Source organism: Fusarium coffeatum, assembly GCF_003316985.1.
Source record: "Fusarium coffeatum strain FIESC_28 chromosome Unknown BRIP53273_contig_97, whole genome shotgun sequence".
Classification (NCBI taxonomy): Eukaryota; Fungi; Ascomycota; class Sordariomycetes; order Hypocreales; family Nectriaceae; genus Fusarium; species Fusarium coffeatum.
The window spans coordinates 198784-218888 of NW_022157892.1; the positions used below are offsets into that span (position 1 = coordinate 198784).

The window sequence follows — 20105 nt, forward strand, 5'->3', positions numbered from 1 at the left end:
AATTTTCGACCTTTTCCTAAACCCTGGAGAGATGGTAAGAATTACAAGCCCGTTTGTCTTCCTCTTATCTCCCCTTACACATCCCAAGTCTTTTCTTTCCCATCGCCTCCAGCTTCCGTTTATTTTTTGCCCCATTTGAACAAAAAAGATTTATTTATTTGTCCCCCTAACGCCGTACTATGCAAGCACACAGGAAAAGAACGGATCTACTGCATTCGGTTGATTCGTTCCCTCTCGACCTCGTAGTTGAAGTCGAAGTAGCCCTTGTCGAAGTGGTGAACTCGCACGTATCCGTCCTCTCCGCCGCTGGCATAGCTCTTGCCTGTAGGGTCGGCGGCAACAGTGTTGAGGGGACCGAAGTGACCTCGGACACGGCCAATCTCGTCCTCGAAAATCTTGTGGTAGAAACGGGCCTCGAACTTACCCTGACGGGCAGAGGTTCGGGTGACATCCATAGCGGCTTGACCACCACCAAGGATGACGAAGTCCTTCTTGGGGGTGATAGTGGCACTGTTGAGAGGTGTGTCGGCTACGTAAGTCTTGAGGACCTCGAGGTCGCGAGCAGAGATGAGCTTGATATAGTTAGTATTGGATGTCAACTTCAAAGGACGAAACATACCTTGGAAGTCTTGTCCTTGCTGGCAGTAATGAAGTAGAGGCGGTCAGGAGACCACTGGAGATCGACGATAGGCTGTTGAAGCTCGTGAACGGGGATGTTGTCGAGCAGGTCACCGGTCTTGGCGTCGTATCGGCTTACGCTGCCATCCTCGTGGCCAGCAATGATGAACTTGCTCAGGGCGCTCCAGCCAGCAACGGTGGCCTTGCTCTCGTCGCAAACAATGGTAAGGCTCCTCTCGTCGGTCTGTTCGGCGTTGAGGTCGGGGTTGATGTCGATAACGACGATGTTGGAAAGGTAACCCATTCGCTTCTCGGTAACTCCCAACAGCTTAGTGCCATCCTCGTTGAACTCGACTCGCTTGACGGCGGTAGGGAACTCCCAGGTCTTGATAAGGCGACCGGTCTTGACCTCCCAAAGTCGGATAGTGTTGTCGGCAGAACCGGAGGCGATCATGGTTGAGGTGGGGTTGACGTCGACAGTCCAGATGGCACCGACATGGCCGTGGTAGGTTCCAAGACGCTCGCCGTTGTGGGAGAACCAGGCGCAGATTTGCTGATCCTTTGCGACGGAGAAGATGAGATCGCCATCTTTGTTGTACCTGGATATAGGTTAGTATGGTTATAGGTGAAGTTGAGGGTCTTCAAGTCGACGAGCAGAACACTCGCAGACCAATATCCCCCCTCTTTGTAACTTCATCACCCTCCATACAGACTGGACAGGACAAAGACAAAAGCTTCACGTACTTAATTTGGGTGAGCGCACGCTCGTGCCCGGCAAGAAGAATGGGCCTCATGATTTCGGTTTCGGGGGTCAGGCACTAGGAGGGGTTGACGAAAGCAGGTTCGGAGCGGCTGATTATATGGCGAGGGCTTTCGCGATGAAATTTTGGCGGTTGTGTGCGTTTTGGACCTTTTGGTGGGGCAAGAAATCAGTCCCCCGCCTCCCAGCTAAGATAGTGGCACAGGGCTGATGCCTGATGTAGAGTATGGGGCGTGTTAAAACTGAACTTGGCCATGTTCAAAGGTTGGACTGCCTGGGGGAAGCTACTAAGTTTAGAGTGTTCAAAATAAGCACCCAGTGAAACGGCGCATGGAGTCCTGAATTGATCGAATAATTTCGTCGCTTATACAGTCAGCCACTGCCTGTTGCTCTAGCCTATCACAGATCTATAGAATAGTTGGAGTCATACGAAGGAGCAAAGAGTCATAAATAAATGAGTAACTCAGTTGGTGGGAGCGCCCAGAGATGATTCATTGCATGATCTTTTCTTGACTGAATATGACCTCACCTCATAATGTCGGTCCTGAGGCATCAAGAACTCAAGTAGAACTCTGTAAATTTCTAGAAGTCAAATCCTGCAACTTTCAGTGTATAAGACAAAAGCAAGGCTGAGGGTATATCTCTGACTGCAACCGAATTCGCCAATATTATTGGCTTTACAATTAAGAGTCACAGCTGAACTTACACTGGTCCTTGCATTCCTTCGAGACTGTGTCAGCCCTGCCTCGAGGCATAGGGAACCAGTCGCACGACCGGCTGCAACAAGCATTGAATTGCAATTATTCTGGTATGGAGTAGTTGTAAGGCGAGCTGGGCTAGATCGAACGATATTCGCGAGAACGAGTATTTCGGCTTCAGAGAAATTGGCTGTTCCTCGTGCGATACTGTGTCATGTTATTGTTGCCTTTCATTGTCTAACACCCTTCCATTGATTCTGACAAGTTTCCATTACCTTTCTCTTTCTATTCCTATTCGATCTAGAAGGTTTCCTCACGGAAAGGCTTGCATTGCATCGACTTGCATGCACACATTATCGCCATTAACCCGGCGGACGTCTGGAGATTGTTCGGCATCTAATACAGATTTGCAAGTTGAAGTGTAATTATATTCGAGATCATCATGTACGGCGAGCTCTTCCGTTGCGCCGTGTTGACGAGAACGAGTATTTTCCGAAAGATCCCGAGACAACGACGGTCTTTACGGATTCTATCATCAGCGTTATCGATACCATCAAGCCTCAATCGCTGCAGCTGCAGCTGCAATTGCAAGCGAAACCATCAACGGTCGTCCAGCCGATCATATACGCACCAAGCCGAACCCGCAGTAGGCGGGTCCCAGCAAAGTCAGATTCTCACCCACTCGCAACCGTCTTTACGCACAAAGTCGCACAGGCAAAGCCTCTTTCACACGTGTTCGGACGTTCCTGCCGTGTCCACCGGGGTTCCTCTAAGCGCCGCTATTCGGACTGCTGCCCCTCCTCTCATCTCGACAGCTCCTGCCCAAGCCCAAGTCCAAGCTCAAGCTATATACAGCGACTGCTTCCCAGTCAACAATCGACGAAACAACTCGGCCTCAGTCTTTGCTTCAACCTCTGTTGTCGAGTCTTTGTCTTTTTCGAACCAATTTCCACGTCAGAAAAGACTCTTTTCCTCGACCACAATGGTTGCTACAAAGCTCGACGGCAATGCTATTGCCAAGTCGATCAGGGAGAAGCTCTGTGCTGAGGTGACCGAGAAGCAGAAGCTCAACCCCAGGTTCAAGCCCTGCCTCAAGATCATCCAAGGTATGGCCTATTACTCGTGATACTCTAATTGTTCAACACTGACTCAATTGTCTTACAGTGGGTGATCGATCAGACTCCTGTTCGTAACAATCCTGCCCCGCCATCATGAGATCATCTCACCACTAACCCCGCGATATAGCTACCTATGTTCGCATGAAGCTGAAGGCTGCTGCAGAGGTGAGTCAGACAATTTTGCACCTCAAGACTTATTCACTGACTCACCATTTCAGGCTAGCATTGACAGTCAACTGCTTCAATACCCTGAGACTATCTCAGAGGCAGAGCTCCTTGATCATATTCGCCAGTACAATAACGACCCCGCTGTTCATGGCATTTTGGTTCAACTCCCTCTTCCCAAGCACATCTCTGAGTACATCATCACGTCATTTGTGGCAGATGAGAAGGATGTCGACGGCTTTGGCACCAAGAACATTGGAGAGCTTGCTAAGAGGGGCGGCAAGCCTCTTTTCATTCCTTGCACACCCAAGGGTTGCATGATTCTCCTTAAGGAGTCTGGTATTGACCTGAAGGGAAAGAACGCCGTTGTCCTTGGAAGAAGTGATATTGTCGGTAGTCCCGTGAGCTATCTCTTGCGAAACGCCGACGCCACTGTTACCGTTGTTCACTCCAAGACGCAAAACATTGAGCAACATGTTCGAAATGCAGATGTTATCGTCGCCGCTATCGGTCAGCCTTTCTTTGTCCAGGGCAGCTGGATCAAACCTGGTGCTGTTGTCATCGACGTGGGAACTAACTTCATCCCCGATTCCACCAAGAAGTCTGGTCAGCGACTCGTTGGTGATGTGGACTATGCTGCTGCCTCCGAGGTTGCTTCCGCCATCACTCCAGTTCCTGGCGGTGTCGGACCCATGACGGTTGCCATGTTGATGCAGAACGTTGTTGATGCCACAACCTGGTACTTCGAGTCTCAGAAGCTTCGAAAGACCATCCCTCTACCCCTGAAGCTGGAGGATCCCGTTCCTTCAGATATCGCCGTCTCGCGAGCACAAACACCCAAGGACATCACCCGTATTGCCTCAGAGATTGGCATTGCGCCTCACGAGCTGGAGCCCTATGGCGCATACAAGGCCAAGGTTGACCTTGGTCTCATGCAACGACTGGAGCACCGAAGAAACGGTCGCTATGTTGTTGTCACCGGTATCACTCCCACCCCTCTTGGTGAGGGCAAGTCCACAACAACCATGGGCTTGGCTCAGGCGCTGGGAGCTCATGTTGGACGCTTGACATTTGCCAACGTACGACAGCCCAGCCAGGGCCCCACCTTTGGTATCAAGGGAGGCGCCGCCGGAGGAGGCTACAGTCAGGTCATCCCTATGGATGAATTCAACATGCATTTGACTGGCGACATCCACGCCATTACTGCCGCCAACAACTTGCTAGCGGCTGCTATTGAGACTCGCATCTTCCACGAGAATACCCAGAAGGATGGCCCCCTGTACAAGCGACTAGTCCCTGCTAAGAATGGCGAGAGAAAGTTCGCCCCTGTTATGTTCCGCCGATTGAAGAAGCTCGGAATCGAGAAGACCAACCCCGATGACCTGACCGAAGACGAGATCCACCGATTCGCTCGACTAGACATCGACCCTGAGACTATCACCTGGAGACGAGTTCTCGACGTCAATGATCGTCACCTGCGAGGCATCACGGTGGGCACCGCCCCTACTGAGAAGGGCCAGACCCGAGAGACTGGCTTCGACATCACTGTCGCTAGCGAGTGTATGGCTATCCTCGCACTCAGCAACGACTTGGCTGAGATGCGTGAGCGCCTGGGATCAATGGTCGTAGCCACGTCACGAAATGGCGACACTGTCACAGCCGACGATATCGGTGCTGGTGGTGCCCTCACTGCTCTCATGAAGGATGCCATCAAGCCTAACCTCATGCAAACCCTTGAGGGTACTCCTGTCTTTGTCCACGCTGGTCCCTTTGCCAACATTAGCATTGGACAGAGCTCCATCCTTGCTGACAAGCTTGCCCTGAAGCTTGCTGGTACTGAGGCTGATGAGGATCACAGCGAGAAGGCCGGTTTCGTAGTTACTGAGGCTGGTTTCGACTTCACTATGGGAGGTGAACGATTCTTCAACATCAAGTGCCGCACCTCTGGACTTACTCCCGATGTCGTTGTCATCGTTGCTACAGTCCGAGCTCTCAAGGTTCATGGTGGTGCTCCTCCTATTGCCCCTGGTGCTGCCCTCAGCCCCGTCTACAAGGAGGAGAATGTCGACATTCTGCGCGCTGGTTGCGTGAACCTCAAGAAGCAGATTGCCAACGCCAAGTCATTTGGTATCCCCGTCGTCGTGGCAATCAACAAGTTTGTGACTGACACCGATGCTGAAATCGCTGTCATTCGTGAAGAGGCAGTCTCAGCTGGTGCTGAGGATGCTATCTTGTCTAACCACTGGGCTGAGGGTGGTAAGGGTGCCGTCGACCTGGCTCACGGTGTTATTGCGGCTGCCGATAAGCCCAAGGATCTCCAGTTCACCTACGATCTCAAGGGAACTGTCCACGAGCGCCTTGAGGCTATTGGAAAGAAAATGTACGGCGCCGAGAAGGTCGAGCTCAGCGAACTTGCTCAGAAGAAGGTCGATACATACACCCGTCAAGGATACGGCCACTTGCCCATCTGCGTGGCCAAGACGCAATACTCTCTCTCTCACGATCCCGACCTGAAGGGTGCTCCTACTGGCTTTACGATCCCCATTCGCGACGTCAGGATGGCCGCTGGAGCAGGATATCTGTAAGCTGACTCACTCCTGTTCAAAGTAACGTAACTAATACATTCACAGGTACGCACTTGCTGCTGATATCCAAACTATCCCCGGTCTGCCAACAGCCCCTGGATACCTCAATGTTGATGTCAACGTGGAGACAGGCGAGATCGAAGGTCTGTTTTAATGATACCAAAATTCTCATGTATAATGGATTAGGAGCTGGAAGCAAGGCATACGGAACTGTACTCCCTCAACTCAACGTGGGAGTCACGGATGGGAAGGCGAAACATTGGACGTGACATTTCAACACATGGTGCGGGACTGGTTTAGCGAAATCATCTATCATCTGCCATTTGGCAATATCTAGAATCAATTTTTGATTTGGACAAGACAGTAGTTTCGCCGGTGACTGAAGTGTGACATGTGAGTCGGAATGTTTTGGCTGTTAAAGAGTTTGCGGTAATGCAGAAGTCTCAATGCCATTGCTGCTACCGCAAGGATTCAGGATTCTGCCTTGGCTGGAGAGATGCAGTCGCACTATGCATACTACGTAACAAGCGTCAACGGAATTTGCCGTTGTGTGCGTTACGATACAGTACAGCCACGGTCTTATGGATGCTTAGCTGAGCACATGTAGGTCCCGTGTTATGAGCCTGGGATCACTGGGTAGGTGGTTGGCCAGGAAGTTTACCACCACAACAGCAAGCCTCGTATTAGCTGAGTTTGATAGGATCGGTATTTCCCGTTACTATCTGTTGTGTACTGTAGGGTCTAGAACAGATGGAGCAAGGGCGCTCGGCATGACGACGTTCCGTGTGAAGTTTGAGATATAGATCAACTTTATTTGAGCTGTCAACAAACGCTCTTGCGTTTAAATTTGTCCCTAGTAAGCTCGAGTTGAAAACGGTGCTTGTAGTGTAGGTACTGTCTGTACAGCTGGTTATGTTTATAGTCAGTCCAAATAGAGCAGAAACAAAATGATCGGGGTTAATTATCGCAACCAAAACTGAAAATACCTCTGTTACAAAATCCTACCTATCACTCAGCTGAATTTTCACTGCATCAAAGCAACAGATCCGAAGCTTGTAATTGGCCATAATATGATAGCCACGAGAAAGCCATGTAAGACTCAGCCCAACTAAACTAGCAATGCGAGAACCAATGGCTCGGCGCCACACCAAGAAGCGGCACCGTTTGACCCCTTACCGCCGATTGAGGTCATTATAGTCTAATTCAATATGAGTTTATTCGCAGCTGGAGAGGATTGGAGTGTAAGGGAAGTTGGGGGAGTGGGTGACTATTTTGGTGGGAAGAGCTAGAATACTGAGGAAGACATCTTCTGTCTGTATGTCTTGAGATTTAATCACACGACATTACTCACTTACAAATTCTGACAAGCATTTCTTTATAATATTACGAAAAAGTTTCCGCATCCTTGTAACACACCCAACAGGCAAGACAGTCACTGCCGAAGGATTCAACCACACCAACGGTTCTCTCCTGCATGGACGGCCTGGCAACAGAAACAGGTTAGAAGCTGAGGCCCTTGACGCCATCTTCTATACAGTGTTTGTGATAAACTGCGTACAGCTTCGGAGGGTTCTGGATCAAGTTTCCTGACAAGACATTTGACTACCTACCTATTTCAGGTGCGCCGTATTTGGTAGGCACTGCGAGGAGCCTAATTAAGTACAATGATTCAGATATTGCCTAAATGTGTTTGGTAGTTTTTAGGTTTGCTTATTTTGAAGTCAAAGTACTTGATTCCATCTACTACCTCAAGATGTCAATAAAGGAAGCTCGGGAACATTGCTTATAAGCTGCTGCTGAGTAGATAAGCGACATATAGATGAATAATTTTCGTATATAGATGTATGCTAAGCGGTGACCACAACGGGTATACCGATAACTGCCTTGCCAAAAGCCTGATCCAAAGCGTGGGTAATTCCTACGTTAGGTACTACTTAGTGCTTTAATACTATACTCTAAGAATAAGCATCTGACACTTGCTTCTACACTGCCTTCCGCCAAGGTGTCATGCCAACCTCATTCTTATCCCATCCAATACATTGTCTTCCTTTTCTTAGACCGTGCCCAGAGCTCTCCCTCCATGTTACCAGCACGACGGCACAAGACACGACAGGCACTGCCACTCTTTGAAGCTATCAGCCCTAAATGATGCAGGCCTTCGACATGGAAGCTACCTAAACAAGCTTTCGGTTACTTCTAAGATTACCTGCCAATAAGACCAGGTACCAGGTAGTATTGTCCTGAGCCCTACAGTGTGGGCTTGCCTAGCTCTTGTTGAGGCTACTCTATTTCGAAACTAATCCAAGGCAGCCGACGCCATTTCAACCTCATACAAAGATCAGCTTCTTGGCATTCCCTCGGGAGTTCTTGTTTTCTTCTGTCAAATACTACTCCGAGAGCTATCAGGTTCCCCTTGGCCCCCCAAGCACAGCAACCCATGGTTACCAATCCCTGAACAAATACCACTTCAGCAACAGCATGACTTCAAAACACCCCTTGAGACGGTCTTGTGCGTTTTGTCGAGCGAGAAAGATCAAGTGCTCTAACGATACCATCTGCGAGGCTTGTCGTAAGCAAGGTGTCGATTGTATCTACGACTTTGAATCTCCAAGAGGTAAAGGACGCAACCACAGCTTCGATGGTACCAAGGCCAGCAGTCTATTGCAGGTGAGGAGTGATCATGATCTACCTGATAGCAAGAGGAGGAGATCATGCTCGGCCAATTCTTCCTCTTCCATGTCTCCTCGAAGAGCCCACGAAGATCTTGTGCCATTGGGAGATGGTGTCGAGAATCTCGCTGCCTCCCTTGAGCAGGTGTTTCAGGACAAGTTCTCGCATTTGGTTTTCGAGGAGCCAAACCACATTCAGACGCAATCAAGCACTAATTACATTCGATGTACTGGACTTCTTCCCCTGATAGCTTACGATCTGGTCGGCTCCGTTGGCCAAAGACATAGCGCCTTGGGAGCATGCCAATCCGATGATTTGAATAACCACTCAATCCGTTCTGTACTATCCCATGATCCGGCGTTCACCATGTTCGACAATACCGCATCATATTGCACCAGTCCTATTTCCTCCTTCAGCCATCGACAGAGGAACCAACTGATCGATGTCTGGTTCTCGGCACACCCTCTGACCTTCCTTATCTCGAAGACGCTACTACTCCGAGAATTACGCGAAGATACCTGCGACGAGATCCTCATAGCTGTCATGCTCGCCGATGCCAGCTTTGTCGTTGGCGATGGGTCTATGGTAACTCGAGGGCATGAACTATTGCAATGGGCACAGGCCCAACTACAGATGCGTCCGTCATATCACCTTTCCGATGATAAGGATGCTGTACACTCCGGGGTGCCGACAAGGGTATACAAAGGTGTAACAACTGCACAGACCCTCGTGTTGTTGGCATGGAACGCCCTGTCTTCAAATGAATTCCGCCGAGCCATCTGTTATATCGAAGTTGCTAGCAAGTTGGTAACTCATATCAAGGACAGCATGTCAAGCGATGTTTCTCCACCCAGCTCGAGTCGCATTAATGGAGTCGATGTGCTAGATATTGAGATAGAGGTTGTAACCAATCTATGGTGGACAACCTTTTCACTCAACATCTGGATGTCTGTCCAAGCTGGAGTCTCGCCTGACATGGCTCCATCGACCTTTAACCTCGATTGCCTCCCAGTGACAGACACCTCATCGGTCTCTATCCAACTTGATCTTGTTTCCGAAAACTTCAATACGCTACAGAAGCAGAAAAGCAACATCCGAGAAATACGACCTCTCGCCTACATCGTCAACACGGTGGCATATATCTTGTCCCAGCCAGACCAAGCTGCGCCGAAGCATGGTGTCCGCATTTGCAGAGAAGCTATACATGCAGTTGAGAGCTCAAATGCACAAGATACAAATATGCGTAGTCAACCAGATAATGAAACGCACCGCCTAATCATTGCGTTCCACCAGACAATTATAGTCCAACTCCTCTTTCCCAAGCACCAGCCATTATACGACCAAGTTGTCGTTCCAACAGAGACCTTGCACAAGTATTGCTCGTTATTGGAACAAATTGTTCAGTGTCTATCCACCCCTACCGGGCAGCTCAGTCATTACACGGCCTCAGCTTCTCCAATCCAACAACCTCTATCCAGCGCTTTCTGCAACCTCTTAGACACTTGTTCCCGGGCTTTCAGTCTCATTCGTGGCAACTTAGGACTCGACCTCAACCATGGTTACTTCCGTCAGGAATGGGGCAATCAGCTGTGTTCTTTAGCAGGCTCACTCTATACGATCAGCAAAACCCGACATTTCTGCCAGAGTGCGACACTACGGAAGGTCAAAAAACAACTAAAGGCTTCTGTTCGAGCTTTTGGTGACCATGACTCCTCAAATACATTGGGATTGCTGGGTTTGGGACTGAACAATATGCGATCCATGTCCCATTCCCCTCAAGGCAATGTCAAGGTTTCAAATAACTTCCTTGTGACAGGGGAGCCATCAAACGATATGACTTTCCATTTTTATGCAAACGGTTCCAGAATATCTTCATCTATGCCATCCTCGTCGGGATCATCGACCAGTGTTTCAACCAACTCATTCACTCCCTTTGGGGAACCGAATAAATGGCATATCAACGAAAACTACTCCCAAGGCACGATGGAAACCAACAATCTGAGTCCTTCTACAGTAATTCAGCAACCCTTGCAGAATGGAACTCCCATGCAGGCTGTATGGTACTCACAGACACCCCCGATGTTGAACTTCCAAGCTGCCGGCCCGGCCTCTATTCAGAATAACCAATGGGTCTGGCCGAACGGTAGCACCGAGGACACTACTTATATACCTTTTCAAGCTCTGGACATGGAAGAGACATGAGCTTTATGTTAGTTCGATGATTTGTAAAATAGGGTCTGGAGTTATGACATTTTGGTGAGAAGAACCAGAATGAAGCATTTGAACATCAAGGTTTGGTCGAGATTTGCGAATCCGATACTAGCCGCTGGCGGCATCAATGTTTTGATTGTCCGTGATGATTTGGCATCTTGCATCTGTGTACCTTATCAATGTTTAAGGGGAAATCTTTTCTCGAGATAGGGGCAATATGATAGCATATCTAGGAGGGAAGTTTGCTTCCTGAATCTTAGATACACTATATGAAATGTCAAGATATCTGACTTGAACTGCTGTCACCTAATGAACCTTTCGTATCAGGTTGTTATGAGTAAACCAGCCTTTACCCCAATGCTTGTGTTCAACGCTATCTACAGTTTACATATCGAACTTACCTGTGTGGAAGCCACAGCAGCGATCATATCCATAGGGTACCTTGCTTCGTTAGACTTCACGGGTAGATAACAGCCAGCCATAAGTTGAAGTTCATAAACTCAATAGTCTCTTATATCGGCACCCAGTAGTTATTTACCACTTCCGCCAGCATTCACGAACTTACACATCGAGTGACTACCAACCTTCTGTCTTTTCATTGGTATCTCTATAGGGCCACCACAATCGAATCTTCTCTCTTGATTGTTGATACACAAATGAAAGTCTGATAAGTCAAAGAGTGAATGTAACTGGAAACCAGAATACAATGGAATTTGGAGTAACTGCAGAGTCAGATAAAGAAAGAATAGACATTGGAGAAGTAACAACTCGAGATAAGAGGTTCTCACCAAAATACACATAAACTATATCAAGGCCACTCCAAGATGGTAACGTCGCTGTCAGGTCTTCTCGAGCTCTTGGTATAGGGTAGCTATATCATGTGGGACTAGAAGACACCTTAATCATATTACGACCTCCTATTGTTCAATTGAGCTTCTCAACAAGAGCTTACTGATAAGTCTTCAATCAGGAAATCTGCTGGTCCCCTGTCACTATATCATATAGCTTATTCGAGGTGTGAGAAGATCTGGGGTGTGCTTTATGAAGGACGAAATACACAGAGCACTAATGATTCGCGACACTTTAGATTCCACTCCACCACAGCGCTATTCACGGACTTATTTCCAAACCACTTGACGATGCTAATTGATCGTCTTGTCTCACTACTTCTTCCATATTTCGTGCTCGCTGGCTCCTTCAAGTCTCTCATGCCCACGTGGCTGTGTGGCTGTCTATGTCGCTGACGTCAGCTGACAAGGGAAGCTCCTACCTCATCGGCTACTAACCGCAACCGCTAACGTGAGCTTGTGAAAGTAGCAGGAGCAAATTGATTTAACTACAAGGGAGCACGACTACCCCAGCTTGCTTTGCGCCCTGAACCTCTCAAAACTATAAGCGCTTGAGGAATCCGTCATGAGATTGCTATACGCCCTCCCCGCGACTTGCGCGCTCATTTACCGCGCCAAGAGCAGAAACTCTTTAACGCCCGCTGGCATCTTCGCTGCGACTCTGACAGCAATCGCCCACGCCTATCACCCATGGAATCTACCATTTGCACTCCTCTGCGTCTTCTTCCTCGCCGGGACGCGTGTGACACATGTAAGTTGCGCCCGCTACACTGTACCAAGCTGCTATTCTGACAAAAACACCAGATCAAAGAAAACATCAAATCCAATTATACACTCCGTTCAAAGGGCACATCCGGAGGAGAAGGGCCTAGAACGCATGTTCAAGGTAAGCACTTGGACCTGTTTAACTGCTTCGCAAATAACTGACACTCTTTGCAGTCCTCGCCAACAGTTTGATGGCCTCTGTTCTCTCCCTCCTTCACGCAAACCAGCTACGCAAACGAGAAGCCGCATTCGCCGATCCCAATACCCCGGATCCTACGGGATCACTATGCTTCTCATGGGGCGGTGACCTCTTGGTCGTTGGAATTATCGCCAACTATGCGGCCGTTGCGGCCGATACCTTCAGCTCCGAGCTCGGCATTCTCTCTTCAGGCCAACCTCGCTTGATTACATCGCCAACACTACGAAAAGTGCCCCGCGGAACAAACGGTGGTGTTACTCTACTGGGCTTGGGTGCAGGCTTGCTTGGGTCCATGATCATCGTCACTGCATCCATCATGTTCTTGCCCTCCTGTAATGAGGAATCTGCTCAGTCGCCCGCAGGTGGTGCACCCTGGACAACTCTAGAGCGCCGCAAATTCATGGGTTTCATGGTGCTCTGGGGTGCTCTTGGCAGTGTCTTGGACAGTTTCTTGGGTGGCCTGTTTCAACGCTCAGTTCGGGACGTACGTTCTGGTAAGATCGTTGAAGGAGAAGGCGGCAACCGAGTGCTGGTAGCCGAGTCTGCTCAGGATGCTGCGGCGCATCTGAAAAAGGCAGACGTCAAAGAGAAGTCAGGCGGCTCCGCTATTGCAGACGATGACGATGCTCACGTTGGCGTTTACGATGCTAAGGACAAGCACCGCAAGTCAAGTTTCGGTGATCAGCAACCTTCTAGAACCATTGAAAACGGGTGGGATCTTCTGGACAACAATGATGTCAATTTCCTCATGGCGGCTATGATGAGCGTTGGCGGCATGGCAGTAGCAAGCTGGTATTGGGACGTCCCCATTCAGAGCGTCATGGGTGTGTAGCGACACAAGATAGCGACGTCATTTTGAGGGTCAGGAACAAAAATTTGAACTTGGCCCTTTTTTCGCCAAGACCAATGAGAAAAAGTGATGTAAAATGCAAGTCGCCGCCCAATCTGGTAGGTCTTGAAATCATCACGAGATTTAAACCACCGTTACCCGTTGCCACTGAATGGTGTTGAACTGCGTCAAGACGCACCCATTCTGAACAACATCAGCTTGGCACGGTCAACCCCCGGTGGAGGTCCGTCACACCCCGTCCATCACCCCGCCGGGTCTCGGCGTGAATCGCAACATATCGGCATGTTAGATACGGAGTCTGATCCCGAGGTCCCAGGTGCCTGAAATGAATTCTTCATGGATGTGACAGTCCAATGCGGAACCGGCAGATTTTGATTTCAAAACCCGGGACGATATCTCAACAACTATGGATAGGACCAACCCCATTCGTGCGTGGAATTATCTAGACGTGATTCCATCACCCAATTCCCCAGAATGATGGCCGGGAAAATGGGAGGGTGGGAGCGAAAAAAGCCCAGCGATTTGCTTCCTTTTTCTGGCGATCCAATAACCTTGAGGCCTTTAGTGATCGAGATTAATTGCTCTTTGCTATCCAGAGATAGGAAGATATCGACGGAAACCTGGGGTAAACCCAGAATCGGACGAGTTGATGTTGCTCATTTAAATGTGTAATAGCTTCAACCCTGAGTCTGATTGGTTCGTTGATTTACAACGAGTCAAATGCGGATTGCGGGGGCGGCAGATCTCCATCTCAAGTTGGGTGGGACATTGAAGCAGGAGAATTACCCATTTGAGTAGTAATTCAAGTCAAAATCTCAAATGTAACTGTCGTAAAATTCTGATCAAGTTCGCTCAAACTATAGGTCAAAGGTCCTTCTTGAGTTGAAGATATCGTAATGACAGAGAACGGCAAGCGCATCTGTGGCGCAGTTGCCAAAACCAGTATCGTGATCCTATTCGTCGCTCTTGCCTGACAGACGAAAATACAACTTTGGGAAGGAGGAACGATCTGCGCAAAGCAGTTTCCTCACCGGGGAAACTCATCAGCCCATCTCGACAAGCAAAAGTAAATTCTAGCATTTCCGTCTCTTTCACACTCATACGAAAGCGCCCCGTTTGGGTATTATTCAATGTCTTGGCTTGCCTTATCATTACCATACATTTACTTGAGAGCTTGTCAATTAAGCTGTCGGATATGTACAGTAGCCCCCCTGCATGCCAGGGGTTCTATCTTCTTTTCTGGTCTCGTGCGATTCTGCCCCGCAAGAAAAGTCTCGAAAAGAACATCGCAATGATAGTCAAAGTTCGTGAAAAAGAGTACATGCAAAGGAATTATTGACTATAGCTGCTCATTTCGAGCCGGAAAAAACTCGATGATACAAATTTGAATCTGTTTATTCTGACGCCTATGTCCTAGGTTATCCCTTTGCACACAGCCTATTCTCAGGAACCGATTATTGCAACCACTCGGATTCAGCTCGGGAATAATTGAACCCTGGACTGGGCATCCGGCAGAATGGAGTGGTTCTTCTAATTCTAGATCGCTTTTTCAAGGGGAAACGGGAGAAGAGGTGTAGAAATCGAGTGACATGGCCGGTCCGACACTAATTCAAGGCTCAATAGTTCCAATTCAACCGTTCAACTCTTCGCATATCCCCGAAGCCGGAGTCCACAGCCGCACACAGTCATGTCAGGGCTGAGCAGTCTGGAGAAAGAAGTGCCTGAAAATCTGGAGTGTCCCGAAAACTACACTGCAATCTGCGGTCTGGGGAAATGGAAAGAAAGTCAAATTGCTGAGCGATTTACAGTTCGTCGGCATTGAAAAGGTAGCCAACCAGGGACTTGGACGTCTGAAACGGCTTTGAAGCCGTCCTACTGAAAGCCCAACGTGAGATAACAGGCATTATGCAGAACATGCTTGGAACCAATCAATGCTCAATGATAAGAGTCTGCATCCAATTTCGACTCGGTGTCTCTCTCCAAGCACGCCTAGCCGAGCTCATCGCCAACGCCACCCCAAAAAAAGAATACCGTACCCAAAAAAGCCAAAGCCACACACACCCGGGGCAGCGCTGGTACCAAAAAAGAAGCGGCGGTAGAAGGAACAGGACTTCCGCCTATGGCGTCGCGGCGCATGGTTGGGTAGGTCGAATAAAGAAACAGGGCCTTCTTACCCAAACCGGCATGGTTGGACTGGGGCTCGAGGAAACGATTTGGTAACAGATCAGGGACAAACCGGAACCACCGAGGCTGTTGGGCTTCCTGGAGAGTCACAAGCACCAGGTTTCAAGCGGCTCTCGAAATAGCTGGGCCTGCTGGAGTCACTGGGGCATATTGCTGCGGCATCCATGGCTCGCATCTCAGAGAGGCTCAGGGCGCATGTTGGTAGCTGTATCTGACATGCCCTGTGTGCGCCTTTCGCTTCTTGTCTTGTCAAGCACGTACGAATTTGTACCAGGGATTAATGACAGGGACCAGAGCCGGACGTTGTCACTGGTTCCTGGGGAATACAAGGATTTAGGCTTCTCGATATCCACCGCATATTCCCTTTCTGTTGCTGAACTTGATGCAGATGGTACTGTATGAACAACGAAGAAGGTATGTAAACAAAGTCATTGATTTCTGCTAAAATTGGCATTGGTGATATTGGAAAGTCATGTTCTAATCAGAAATCCTTATTCATAATAAGCACTAAAGGATATGCTTTATCGTCCAGGAGTCCTGCATGGTAGGTTTTTTTTTAACCTTCTGTCACCCACTGAGATACACATGTCCCACCCAACCCCAGGATCTTTGCCCACGAAGGCGCGGGCACCATTAGATAGCCTCGACGGTTGAGAGTGGGAGAAGTTTGGGGGTTCAATTTCCGGGGGATGTCAGGGACGGAGGTTCGTCGGCAAGTTCACCTTATCTATGGTTTACAACAAGATAACTTACTGAAAAGCGATATCAACTATCACAACAGAGAGAAGCATTTTGAATTCTGGCTGAACAACAAACTACCCTCGCACGTGTCGGAAACTCAATTTACACCCACACAGCTTTAGCTAACCCTTTTGCGGTTCCTAGACGCACAAGCACACACGCAATTAACTCAACTTTTTAACGCGTTGATGGACCACAGTCGCGGCGATAAGACGTTGGGTCAATTAGTTGCGGCTCACTCTGGGTCATCTCTCCCCTGATCGGAGACGGGGCTCCGTAAGCGGAGTAGAAGCACTTGATATCCGCCTACTATTGTCAGATAACTGATTGTTAAACTGCCTTGAGCCGGCACTGAGCCGAATCGTCGTCAAACCAGGCCGTAAGATTCACCGAGCCAACCTCGCCGGGCCGGTGATGGTTAGATAGGACGTCGATAAAAAAAGCACCGCTATATACCGCTGGTGATCCCCGCCGAGCGGCTGTGTTAAATCGAACGGAGGGACGTATGGCATACCCTACGCACACCCCCCTTCCTCTGGTGAGCAGCTCCGCCGAAGCCGCCCCCCGTTATGTCATATTGTTGTACAGTGCACCTGCTATACCCAGCACAAGACGGCGGTGCCCCGAGACTATCGTCGATACCGCTCAATGAAGGCATTGATTGTCTGCTGAATACATTATGCCGGGCTACACGCGGTGAGAAACCGATCTACGAGCTGGCTCTATGTTGATGGACCGTGTTGCTTTGAGCGATCTAGAATTGATACATTGTAGCCAGAATTCACTTCGAGTTACCTGCAGTTGTTTTGTGACGAATACGTGCTGAAGAAAAGACGATCTGTGGTAGAAATCAAGTATCCATCCCCCTGTGCGTGCATCTAATACTGTAGAGAACGAACGCCACCCCCCTCAGGCCCTGCCGAGCGCCAATTGTATTTGTGACGGAAGACGCAACCCCACACCTCTGGAAGCCGGTAACAGCCACGCCCCTGCATCCGGCCGCAGGGAATCCTTATCTTTAGGCGGATGAGAGAGAGTCAACCTTCTTTGACGGCTCGAATCCGTAAACATAAAACCCGCCTCGCCCCGGCTTCCAACAAATTCATTTTCGGTCATCCTTCACATTTCCGTTTCATCTCTTGATACAATTGTATCTCAGTACTATCTCTCTTGATTCCTTTCCCCTCTAATCACCAAAAAACCACATTCATAATGGTTCGTTCTCTCACACGCCGCTGCCATGGCGTCATATTCACTAACACAATTTGTAGGCCGCTCCTATTACCTCAAGGACGGAGACTCTCCAGAAGTACCTCGCACTTGATCAGAAGGGCATGATCATGGCCGAGTACGTCTGGGTTGACGCTGACGGTGGCACCCGATCCAAGTCTCGAGTAAGTGCCAACTCTTCACTATGCGATTTCACAACGTTGGCGATGGGAACCATCGCACCTTCCCTTCCAGTCAAGATCGCATTCCCTCCACGTGGGGTAATGCATGGCGCTCCGACCCGACGGGCCGGCTGGGGCCGTTCTTGTTTACGCTGGAAAGGAAGGAGCGATGGGAGATGCGCCCCATGATATATCAAAACACCAACGATATGTCGCATCGCAATGCAACAAGATGAAGCTTTAGATCAGTTTACTAACTGGCTCATAGACTCTTCCTGAGAAGGAATACCAGCCCGCAGACCTTCCCGTCTGGAACTTCGACGGTTCATCAACCAACCAGGCCCCCGGCGAGAACTCCGATGTCTACCTTCGACCTTGCGCCGTCTACCCCGACCCTTTCCGTGGCTCACCCAACATCATTGTGCTAGCAGAGTGCATCATGTCAGACGGAACTCCCAACAAGTACAACTTCCGTCACGACTGTGTGAAGGTCATGGACACATACGCCGACGAGGAGCCTTGGTTCGGTCTCGAGCAGGAGTACACTCTCCTCGGCTCCGACGACAGACCCTATGGCTGGCCCGCCGGTGGTTTCCCTGCTCCGTAAGTCTTATTCAGTATCAGTCGATATATAACAGTGTCACTAACAACCTCACAGTCAGGGCGAGTACTACTGTGGTGTCGGTACTGGCAAGGTTGTCCAGCGTGATATCGTTGAGGCTCACTACAAGGCCTGCTTGTGTAAGTAAAACTCCGGCTAAGGAAGCTTGGGATCTCGCTATGGGTTGTTTTGCAAGGTTATGCCTCGCCTCAACGCCCCAACGATTGGCTTCCCCCCAAAGTTCTACACGCCTTTCTCCTGCTCTCCGAGTATTGGACTAACATGATGATAGACGCTGGAATCAAGATCTCCGGAACCAACGCAGAGGTCATGCCCGCTCAGTGGGAGTACCAGGTCGGTCCTTGCACTGGCATTGAGAGTAAGTCACATATTTCCATATCATGCCCCGCATGATATTCTCCGCGCCCCACAATTCAGCCGCTAACCACCAAAACTCGCAGTGGGTGACCAGCTTTGGGTCTCTCGATTCTTCCTCCACCGCGTCGCTGAGGAATTCGGCGCAAAGGTTTCTCTGCACCCCAAGCCTATTGCGGGTGATTGGAATGGTGCAGGACTACACAGCGTAAGTCTTTCTGATCATTTTGAGCCAAAAACCAGTCGATTTGGCCAAGAATTGAACGAGTTTTGCTAACTTTTGTCTCAGAACTTCTCCACCAAGGCTATGCGTGAGGAGGGTGGTATGAAGGTCATCGAGGAGGCTCTTAAGAAGCTCGAGCCTCATCACGTTGAGTGTATCGCCGAGTACGGTGAGGACAACGACCTCCGTCTTACTGGACGTCACGAGACCGGTTCCATCGACTCATTTTCTTGGGGCGTTGCCAACCGTGGCACAAGTATTCGCGTTCCTCGCGAGACTGCTGCCAAGGGCTATGGTTACTTCGAGGACCGTCGTCCTGCTTCCAACGCTGACCCTTACCGGGTCACCAAGGTTCTCCTCCAGTTTTCTATGGCTTAGAGCGTGCTTTAGAAGTTTTTTGATCTAGACGACTTCGTCTCATGGTTTACGGCGTGACGGTATGGGAAACTATTTGATTACATAGATAGCATGACAATGGATCCTGAAGGGAACCAGTAATGACAAGAATCAGTAAAATAATTCATGACTTCCAAGTGTTCCTCAGGAAATATCTCCAGTGACTATGATTGACATCTCGCTTCTGCATCCTGTATTCGCAGGGACCTGTTTCAACCTATCTATCACTTCATCTTGCTTGACTAGAAACATGGGGAGAAACGTCCTACAAAAACCGTTGTCTCATCAAGAAGTGATGGCATGTCGTCAAATCAAGCGTGCCATACCTGCCTCTTGACAAAAAAAGTCAATCGCCTACCCCGCAAATCGGGTCGGAAATTTTAAGGTTATTATGCCACGCGAGAGCCGCAGCGTGCGACCCACTATCCGTCCTGCCCCCTAAACTTTAGGAAGGAAGTACTGACAACAAGGACGAGGAAAGACATTGAACGTTCTACTTTTTCTTTGCTGAGTCGTAAGACTTGTCCATGTTGAACCAGAGAGGACAGATAAACAATAGAGCCTTAAACGAGCGTATAACGAAGTCTTAATGGGTACGTGATAGATTTGTAGTGGTAAAGGATAAAAACGAGCTGGGTATATGATAGCTTCGTAGTAGTGGAAGATGAAAACAAGTCGGGTGCGTATTGGGAATGTTAATGTGTGAG

The 20105-nt window shown here is 49.2% G+C and overlaps 5 protein-coding genes across 5 annotated transcripts; 4 read left to right on the forward strand and 1 right to left on the reverse strand.

Annotated features, from left to right (window-relative positions):
* Positions 1-206: 206 nt before the first annotated feature.
* Positions 207-1412, reverse strand: FIESC28_04647 (uncharacterized protein; the record flags this gene model as incomplete). The annotated part of the gene is made up of 3 exons (XM_031158794.1): positions 207-572; positions 620-1217; positions 1363-1412. 3 exons carry the CDS (start codon positions 1410-1412, stop codon positions 207-209), a joined length of 1014 nt encoding a protein of 337 aa, XP_031017192.1.
* A 1646-nt stretch (positions 1413-3058) lies between these two features.
* On the forward strand, positions 3059-6098 carry FIESC28_04648 (uncharacterized protein; the record flags this gene model as incomplete). Its single annotated transcript, XM_031158795.1, has 5 exons — positions 3059-3182; positions 3241-3261; positions 3322-3359; positions 3413-5940; positions 5990-6098. The coding sequence occupies 5 exons, from the start codon at positions 3059-3061 to the stop codon at positions 6096-6098; spliced, it is 2820 nt and encodes a 939-aa protein (XP_031017193.1).
* A 2324-nt stretch (positions 6099-8422) lies between these two features.
* On the forward strand, positions 8423-10816 carry FIESC28_04649 (uncharacterized protein; the record flags this gene model as incomplete). The annotated part of the gene is made up of 1 exon (XM_031158796.1): positions 8423-10816. The coding sequence occupies one exon, from the start codon at positions 8423-8425 to the stop codon at positions 10814-10816; it is 2394 nt and encodes a 797-aa protein (XP_031017194.1).
* Positions 10817-12238: 1422 nt separating this feature from the next.
* Positions 12239-13469, forward strand: FIESC28_04650 (uncharacterized protein; the record flags this gene model as incomplete). Its single annotated transcript, XM_031158797.1, has 3 exons — positions 12239-12424; positions 12478-12559; positions 12613-13469. 3 exons carry the CDS (start codon positions 12239-12241, stop codon positions 13467-13469), a joined length of 1125 nt encoding a protein of 374 aa, XP_031017195.1.
* A 4155-nt stretch (positions 13470-17624) lies between these two features.
* FIESC28_04651 (uncharacterized protein) lies at positions 17625-19380 on the forward strand (the record flags this gene model as incomplete). The annotated part of the gene is made up of 7 exons (XM_031158798.1): positions 17625-17627; positions 17684-17806; positions 18072-18406; positions 18462-18544; positions 18697-18783; positions 18866-18987; positions 19069-19380. 7 exons carry the CDS (start codon positions 17625-17627, stop codon positions 19378-19380), a joined length of 1065 nt encoding a protein of 354 aa, XP_031017196.1.
* Positions 19381-20105: the final 725 nt, after the last annotated feature.